We start from the raw sequence: 9,618 nt of genomic DNA, 5'->3' as shown, positions 1-9,618 counted from the left end.
TGCTCTACGAAATTGCTAAAGGACTTTAATTAAACCTATAATACAAAAAGTTAGAAAAATACAAAAGAATGCTTTATCTCTAGCTGGAGTCTTCATAGCCATAGTAAGTGATTCTATTTTCTCTGTCTTTTAGAACACAGAACACTGTTTTCTGTAATTAGAATTAAAAAATTCTGTCTAGTGTTATATTTTAGCTTATGTTTTGCTTCAAGGCAATAATTGTGCTAAAGTTTTATTATGTTTTTTTGCCAACATAGAGTAATTTTAAATAAAAGGAATCCAGTTTTGGTCAGACCATGCAATGAACAGGAAAACAAACAATATTACCCTGTTTATCAAATAATAATAGTAAGCCATTGGTTGGAAAATAAGCTTCAAGCCTTTGGCATGATGATTACTGAATTTTCTAGAGGTGAAATATTTCCTTTTTAGAGAAGAATAATTTGAAAAATAATAAATGCATACTACCTTTACTCTCATTTGGTCTTCTGTTTCCTGCAGAAATGGGTATTTTTGCTGTACTTGCTCTACCACTGCTGCTTTTTGGGATCAGTGGAATTATCTATATTTACCAGTCAGTCCGGTGGCTATTGTCCAAGTCAGCTGTGCAAAACAAGGTGGTGGTGATCACAGATGCCATCTCTGGACTGGGCAAGGGTGAGTTGTCTCATTTCTTTGCAGTGTTAGAGAATATAAACAGCCAGAGAACCACCCTCTAAGGGATAAAATGTCCATTCACAGTACCTTTTATATGCTTGTAACTGCCTGGATGAAACAGAAGTTAAGAAATATATTTCCAAACAAATCCTACATTATTTAAATGTACTTTTTAAGTCTCAGCCACAGGAAACACTGCTAAGCATTTAGGAACTGCAGAGGTTTCTATTTATTTAATTCAATATAATGAGAGGTTTTGTAAGCACATGATGAGTGTTATTTTTAGCATGTTGCTACTATGAGATCTTATTACATGGACTGTCACTGCAGAGTAGTTGCAAATCAGCACAAACAGGTTTCACCTTAATTTTTACATGTTCATTTTCAGCCCTTTAAAGACTTCAATATTTCCTGCTTCCTCTAAACAATAGTGCTCACCCCTTGTGAGGAACGCTCAATGTCCCTATGCGTATTTCTGCCCCTCTATCACCATGTTACTCCTCTTCCCTCCAACTGGGTTGCCTGGCTATGTGTAATGGTTGGTTCAGTGGATGGAAGGAGAGGGTATGTGATAGTTCAGCTATTTATATAAGCTGATTGCCTGGCTGGTCAGCCATTCAGCATGTACTTCTCCTTGGCTCATACTGCCTGCTTACATGGTGCTACCAGATTAAAGGTACAGTTCTGCACTGGGCATCACTTGAGAGGCAGTAGATTTAAGTGCCTGATAAAACATAGTTTGAGGCTACATCTTGGCATTTTCCATAAGACTTTATGTTGGAAATCTTGCACACCCAAGCAGAAAATATATGAAGAAAGGCAGTGCTCTTGCAGAATTATTCCTTAGCAGAACAGAACAGAGGTTTGCAACAGATAATACACAAGATGCTAACAAAGGAGTGCTCTTCATGAGAGCCTGTTAGGACAAGGTATGAACTAATTCTGACCTCCGTATCCCACCTGGTCGTTTCTTTTCTGGGACACTCTCCAGTTTCAGTTGAAGATATTAGCATGCATTTTCTCTGATTGGTTATAGGTCAGTATTTTGTTTGAAGATAACATGATTTAGACTTCTCTAGCTGAGATGTGATCTAGAAACATATGATACTTGGAGGTTTCTAGACAAAAGTCCTATTTGGAGCAGGAATACCACCAGTGCTAGACATGGTTGTGTGTGGCTTCAAGCCTTGGAAGCATCCAAGGATAAGGAACATCTACTGAACATTTCTCCAACACTGCATGACTCCTGCGAAGATTTTCCTGAGTTCAGTTTGTTTATTAACCTATCTTCATCTTTTTGTTTGTTGGCTGGTTTTGTGACTACCTGCTGTCTGTCTCTTGAGACTAAAAGGCAATCACCTCCCCCACCCCATCCCCTTTTTCACAGAGATGAGAAAGGAGATAACTCAAAGCAATTTTGTTCTATTATCCTAAACATATCTACTGCTGGTATCCCAGAATACAGTGATGCTCAGAAATTATTTGCATGTTTGAATGATTCCAAATCATGAAGAATTTACTGTGCAGTGCACTCATGTATATGTGATGGCCATTCATCTAGAGCTTTAAAATACCAGCTGGCTGTCCAGCTGCTGCATATTTGAGCTCTTAGGTAACAGCCAAATTCCTTTACCCACATGCAAGAATTTCCAGACTAAAGACAACATTCATTAAAGTTAAAAAAGAGAAACAAAAACTATGTTGATTAAAGATGTTTGCAATCGTTTATGGTTGTTATTTAAACCTGATTCCTATTTCATCTCACTACTATAACTCAGAAAAGTCTGTGATACTTCTAGAAGAGAACATCATTGGTGCCACAGTAGTCACTTTTTATTCATTAGGTTGCCCCAACTGTTAATGTTTATAGGAAAAATACTGGTATAGTTGTCCTTGTAGTGGCAAATAATCTTTTAGGCTTTAAACCAAATATCTTTCTATGCTAGAAAAAGAAAATGAAAATAAAAGTACTGCTGTAAATAATGAAAAAGATTACATAAATAAAAGTCTCCAGCTGCACAGGTTTCCACAAATAAAAAAGTGCATCCAGAAGTGCTTCCATACTGATATTAAGAGTCTGACATTAGCATTTAAGAAATCCAAGATGGGTATATTAACATAACTGTCTTTGTGGGTATTGAAATCTGAAGAAAATACATTTTGGAGGACAGACAGCTATAGCACCAGTGTTGTACTGTTGTCCATTCAGCAAAGGCCATAGGAGCCTAGACAAATCAAACAGTCTGGAAAGGTATAAAAATAATTGTAAGACCATACCCCTGTTCCCATGCTGAATATGTAACTGTCAAACAGATTTGATTTCTGGGCCAAATGTGAGAACTCCAAGGCTGAGAGCTTTTTGGAAGACCTAATGAGGAAAAAAAAAACTGTGAGAAGAAAAAGAACCCTTGATTTCCACTCCTACCAGTACACATAACCCACTGTCAACTAGTTATCTGGCTGTACACTAAACCAGATATTTGGCACAGTGGGCAAATCATCAGTTGTATCCTCAGGCCTATCTGAAAGACATTATCTATTCCAAGAAAGAAAAGGCAGGCAATTGTGTGCTTTTCCTGTTCAGGAGTACAGACAACCTTTACAGATTCCTGACTAAGAGACACAGGTTTTGTTCAGCTGAGCTAGGACATGGACCCTGTAGCAGCCTATAACAGCTAGAGGGATACAACTGACAATAAATTCCAAAAGATGACTAAGAGATGTCCATTCTCTTTCTTTGGTCAAACTGAGAAGACAGTGGGGAATGTGTTCTCCATCAACACCACATAGAGAAAAAAATAGACCAGACACACGCTGTCAAGATGCTCCAGCCTGTTATTTCATAATCTGGATCTTCTTGATCACATACTCCCATGAAGACCTAAACTAATGAGTTGGCTGCAGTCTTCTAGATAGTTCTGAGATGGGATGATGGGTAACACTGACTGTCAGTTCTTCTTGTTGGGATGATGGGTAACACTGACTGCCAGTTCCTCTTGTTATGTGAGTCCCCAATTTCACAAAATCATGATCATAGTTCAATTGTGTAAGAGTGGGAGAAGAATCCTCCCCAGAGACCTAGTTTAAACTGGGGTGAACCCCTAGCTCTGAATATCCCTGGCTGTATGGAGAAAACACAGTGCCAGACTAGCATAGCCAGAAACTTCTCAATGGCCTTCTCAAGGAGGCTTCAGGGAATGTCAACAAGAGGTAGCTCAAGCTGGACCCTGATGTTTCTGCTGACTACTGGGAAGGTCTAAAACTCAGAAGATAAAGGTCTTGGGATGGATTACATATGAAAGGAAGAGAATCTAGAAGAAATGCCTCTCTCATTGGTGCTCCATCTGTGGCCCAGTGGGTGGTTTTTCTGCATTGCTGTTTCTCAGAGCTGTAGATGAGTTTCATGAAGGTAGCATACAAAGCTAGTTTTATTACTTACTGGGGTTGGTTGGTTTCTTTATACTGCAGTAGACATGAAGGTTTGCAAAACCTTGCAGTTTGTATTGTAGCAACCTTAGGCATATATTTATGCATATATTTTTCTTTATAGCAAGTGTTACAGTAGGTGAAGAGAGTTAAGGAAGAAAAATAATCAGAATTATTTTTCTTAGCCAAAACCATCATTCATTAATTGACATATTGTTCTTTTATGAATTAAATATTTATTAAATCCCATGAGTAAGCAGTACCATTGTGCTGTACCATTAATTGTGCATTATACCATTACAGCATGCAGGCGGTTCAGGACATTGGTCGCTCGAGATTGACCCAGGAGATGACAGTCTTGTTCGGAAACATCCTGAATGACCAACCAGCCTTTCTTCCAACTGGATTTGCCTGTCCCACATTGCCCTTTTAGTCATCATCGCGCTTGTAGTAAGCGTGGGTAAAGCCCTTCCCAAATCTTTGTTCTTGAAGCCAAGCCATCAAATATTAATTTATTACTCACATATTATTGCCATTTAATGCTTTCTTTTTTTTTTCTCATGGATATTTATTCCTTCAAAATGAATGCATTTTAAAGCATAGATTTAACTTCATTAGCAAAACCAGCATCCCATTTCAGGCAAAATAAATAAAATCAAATTGTTGTGAATGTTATTGTTTCTTCTGAACCTGTTTCTCTTCTAGAATGTTCTCGGGTGTTTCACAATGGAGGAGCAAGGCTTGTGTTGTGTGGCAGGACATGGGAAAAGTTAGAAGCCTTGTATGATGCTTTAATTAATGTGGCAGATCCCAGTGTGGTAAGTATTTCCTAACTGCTTTGAAAATTCACAGCTTGATGTAAACATCTGGTTCAGGCACACAAAGTGCTTTTAAATCCAGTAAAACAAGGTACATGAAACATGATTCACTGTTAATGGTGATTTTGGTCACCCAGGTAACACATCCGAAACAGTCCAGAGAGCGAGAGAGAAACCTCTGAAGGTTTTCAGATCATGATGCCAAAAGTATAACTCTGAATTCCTGGTTTCTTGAGCTAATTCAAGGCAATTACTTTAGAGCAACTGAGTGGTCCTGCATTTTGAAGAACCCACCCAAGCAGAAATGCTAGGCAGAAGAATTTGCATGTTAATTTAGATGAAAGGGGTCCAAAGTGTTTCATTTAATAACAGAATTATTACCCATTTTTCACATAATTAGAGTGTTCAAAGAGTGGGAAATGGGTCTAAAGACTGAGTAAATTTTGAGTTTCTCCACTCTGGGAGAAGTCCCAGCTTGAAAAGCATGGGAGCATATGAATGAGTGTCCTTTCCTCATTACCTCTCTCTGGGTCACCATGCAAGTATACATGCAATGTTCTCCCTGTTGCCAGATCTTTGGAAGGTATTTCTTTGATGCTTATGGGAAGGCTTTCCTTCTGTGACCAACAGATAACTTTCAGGGCACAGGTTCCTGAGGGCATCACACTAATTCTACGGCCAGACAAACAAATATCTGCTTTTGGGTTTTTGGGGGGCGTTTATTTTGTTTTTTGGGTTTTATTTTCAGTGGTCTTCATTCATCTGCATAAATAACTATAAAAGCAGTGTGCTCATGTTAGCCTGACAGGCTCAACTACGAAAGTAGGAATAAGGGATCTACGTTAGATCATCATACTAATACAGTGCCTTCCAACTGCCCCACATGTATATGTAAATTACCTGACTAAGCACTAAACCCTAAACTCTGTGGTCAGCAAAGTTCTCCAGAGGGCTGCTTACAGATAAACCCAAACTTGGACTGATGGGACTCACCCTCTTTGTCTATTATCTGTCTCCACTGATTACAAGAGACAAAACTCAAAAGGGTCAAGTCCAGCTTTCCCTTCCCATCATGTTCTGCTTCACCTGCATTTCAGAGTCTATGTATTCCCATTGCTGAACTACCTTCTTTATAGAGTGGGTTAAAAGAACGAATCAAAGGTTTTGTGAGAATGGTAAGACCCCTTTCTTTAGATAGCCAGGTAAATAAAATTGCAAGAAAAGTAAATGGAAATAGATTTTTATGTAAGAGGTATTCTTTAAGTAAATCTTTCCTTTATTAGACATATGCACCAAAGCTCATACTTCTGGATATAACAGATATAAACTGCATTCGAGATGTAGCTAAAGAAATCGTGAATTGCTATGGCTGTGTGGATATACTGATCAACAATGCAAGTATGAAGGTGAAAGGAGCAGTGCAGAGCATTTCCTTGGAACTCGATAAAAAGATAATGGATGCCAACTATTTTGGACCTATAACATTAACCAAAGGTATTTCAGTTTTTCTTTCTGTTTTGCTGCTGTCACTTTAAGCTTAAAATCCAATTGTTTTCAAAGCTGTTGCAAGGACAGAGACAGAATGACAATTAAATCTGATAATACTGGACCCAAATCTGCATGTGCAACCCAAGTGAAGTGTGGAAGAAACTCAATTTCCAGCTACTGGATTTTGTGATATTTTTGATTGTGGTATTGAGACAAACTTCATCAAAGCTGTGCTGTCTACACTTCAGATGTCACTTTTTTTTTCACCAATTACATTGACTCCTTTTACTTACATAGCTCTTTCTTTAATTAATTTTCTTCTTTTTTTTCAGCCATTCTTCCCAACATGATCGCAAGAAGAACTGGCCAAATAGTTCTCATTAATAGTATCCAAGGAAAAATAGGAATACCATTTCGTGCAGCTTGTAAGTTTTATGTAGCAAAAATGTACAACCTAATGCATAAATTGTGAGTATTCCATGGCACTGATAATTAAAAGTTATTAAAAGTTCTAACTTGTATCCTAATTCAATAAACTAATAATACAATATTTGGCTGAAAAAAATCAAAGAAGTGGAACTCAAGAAGAAATAGTAAAATGCTATCTTTGAAGTATAATGACTGCCTAAGGTACTTGAGGACAAGGGAGTAACAAATGTGACAGCAAGGGTTTTTTTATGATCATTCAAGAAATGGCAAACTTGAAAGTCTAACAGGTGTACTGGGCGTATTAGTAGAAACCATAATGAAGAGTGAAGTAGTGTATAAATATAACACACTAGATACTAGATACTAGCTATTGTTTTGTAAAGGGAGTCTTATACACTTAATGGTTTTATATGTGGGAGTTCCAAAGGAGATGTAGTAATTGTATTGCGCTTGGCTTTTGAGAAGATTTTAGAGGTCTTTCATCCGAATCCCCTAATAGAGCTAAGCCGTCCTGAATTATGATGAAAGGTCTTTGCCGTACTAAAATGTAAAGTTAGGGGACAGAAATAGAAGATAGATGTAAATAGGCATTTTCAGCTGTGACAGGAGGTCAAAGTGGATGATAGGCTCAGAATTAAGAGGTCTGCAAGACATCAGGATTGTGACTTATAGTTGCATGAAAGCAATATACAGTAACATAAACTGTGAGGAAAGCAGCTGAGAAAAAAAAAATCCTTTCTTTATGCCTTTGTATCAATCTATGCAGTGCCCACATCTTTAACACTGTGTGCAATTGTGGTCCTCCATCTCAAAATAAGTATAAAAACTATGAAAAAGGCTTAGAGAAGAAACAACACATTGGTGGGACATCTGAAATGGTTTTCATCAAGGAAAAAGCCAATTGTGTCAAGATACGTTGTATGTGTATAAGATCATCAGTAGGAGAAGAGGTCATCAAGATACCATGTCTCTACCTGTATCTATGTGGCATGAAATGAAGCTGCCAGAACAAAGAATGTGAAAACAAATGAATGAAGAAGCTTCTTTCCATTTCTGGAGCCCACATGCCATTAGGTTCTATTATACACAGGTTGATTTTCACTGCAAACCAAGTCAAATACGAGGTGGAAAGGTGATTTGCAGCTCTGCTGCACTCAACACATAGTTCTGTTTTTTTGGTCAAGGTTCACATACTATCACCCTTCTTTAATACCATTCTCAATAAAAAGGCACTAAGAGTAGTTAAAAAACCTCCTAACCTTCAGTTACTTTATCATTAATATTAAAAGTGTCTTAGATTGCTGCTGCAGGGCTTATGGTTTTATATAGCGATACCCATGCCTTCCTATATCCAAACACACATATGTGGTGTTTTTTTCTCTTTTAGATGCGGCTTCTAAGCATGCTGCTGTAGGCTTTTTTGATTGTCTTAGAGCTGAAATGGAAGAATTTGATATATCTGTCAGCACTGTGAATCCAACCTTCATCTGTTCATACCATCGGCAACCAGCACCTGGCAACTGGGAGGCATCTATTTGGAAATGTAAGTGCTGATGCATTAAGAGAGACAGTACCTGAGGTCCATACAGCAGTATGGAGGCTTTTCGCAGGGGGAAGGAACATAAGAAGAAGAATGCAAATTACAACCTAGAATCAACCAGGTTGCAAAAGACCTTTAAGATCATGAAGTCCAAACTTTATCTTAGCACTGCCAAGGCCACCACTAATCCATGTCACATCTGCACAGCTTTGAACACTTTCAGGGATGGTAGCTCCACCACTGCCCTGGGAAACCTGAACAGGATAGGGAGTAAAAGAAAAGAGAGACTGGAGAGATGGGATGAGCCTAGTGAAAAGAGAAGGAGATGGAAAAAGACAACTTTGTGTGAGAAAATAAATACACCAGAGCATGAGGAGTGGAGATAGAGATTTCCACTCCACTCAAGTGGTTCTTTCTTTCAGGCACTGTGAGGATTTTACTTTAAAACTGTAAAAAGATATTAGGGATATGCTGATGAGGGAAAGGGAATGGATAAGGGATGAAAAGTGCATAGGAATGTAACTAATTTGGCTGTTTCACTAGCTGAGTATCTTTTCACCACCATTCCTTCAGATGTGTCTGACTGTCTGCTGTAGCTCTCACCCCTCTCTCTTTGATTTACAGTCTTCTTCAGAAAGGTGGCATATGGTGTGCACCCAGTGGAGGTGGCAGAGGAAGTCTTGCGCACTGTGAGCAGTAAGAAGCAGGAGGTACTTATGGCCAACCCCATCCCCAGAGCAGCAGTTTACATTCGCACCTTCTTTCCTGAGCTATTTTTTGCCATTGTTGCCTCGGGGATTAGGGAAAAGCAGAAGACAGAGGAAGAAAACTGATTTTATTCATGTTTTTTCCCTGCTTTTGACCTAAAAGAAGTTTATGTTTCTGTCAGTGTTTATAGCAAAGAGTTTATGTCAATGATTTCTGCTTCTCACTATAGGTAGAATAAAGCAGGAGGCTTTATTAAACATGAACCAGTCAATGTCTCAGTGATTCACTGCCACTGACACACATTCATCTGTGAGACTTCTATTATTCTAGATTCAGTGAATATGTCAAGATATCATGTTTGCATTACAACAGTATAGGAAAAACTCTACTAGGAACTCTACAGCTGTTAGAAGAGAGTAATTCCCAGTCTAAATTGGCATATCAAATTCTGGGGACCTGCAGCAACTTATCAGAGTAGTCTGCAAGTGCTAGGACTGCTGAGAGCTTACAGGAACAAAGGGATAGGGGAAAAGGAAGATGTGGGATGCTGAG

The 9,618-nt window shown here is 38.4% G+C and overlaps 1 protein-coding gene across 1 annotated transcript; it reads left to right on the top strand.

The window, feature by feature from the left end:
- The first annotated feature begins 501 nt into the window (after positions 1-501).
- On the top strand, positions 502-9,315 carry DHRS7C (dehydrogenase/reductase 7C). Its single transcript, XM_005140885.3, has 6 exons — positions 502-657; positions 4,789-4,901; positions 6,185-6,395; positions 6,722-6,814; positions 8,206-8,361; positions 8,983-9,315. Exons 1-6 carry the CDS (start codon positions 504-506, stop codon positions 9,189-9,191), a joined length of 936 nt encoding a protein of 311 aa, XP_005140942.1. The 5' UTR covers positions 502-503; the 3' UTR covers positions 9,192-9,315.
- Positions 9,316-9,618: the final 303 nt, after the last annotated feature.

Source organism: Melopsittacus undulatus, chromosome 11 (genome assembly GCF_012275295.1).
Source record: "Melopsittacus undulatus isolate bMelUnd1 chromosome 11, bMelUnd1.mat.Z, whole genome shotgun sequence".
Lineage (NCBI taxonomy): Eukaryota > Metazoa > Chordata > Aves > Psittaciformes > Psittaculidae > Melopsittacus > Melopsittacus undulatus.
This window is presented reverse-complemented; position numbering and strand designations above follow the sequence as displayed.

Excerpts from the sequence above, each read along its gene's own strand:
- DHRS7C (XM_005140885.3), top strand. The coding sequence starts at position 504 with ATGGGTATTTTTGCTGTACTTGCTCTACCACTGCTGCTTTTTGGGATC. Across the intron at positions 4,902-6,184 it reads ATGTGGCAGATCCCAGTGTG|ACATATGCACCAAAGCTCAT; the intron begins GTAAGTATTTCC and ends TTCCTTTATTAG. Across the intron at positions 6,396-6,721 it reads ACCTATAACATTAACCAAAG|CCATTCTTCCCAACATGATC; the intron begins GTATTTCAGTTT and ends CTTTTTTTTCAG.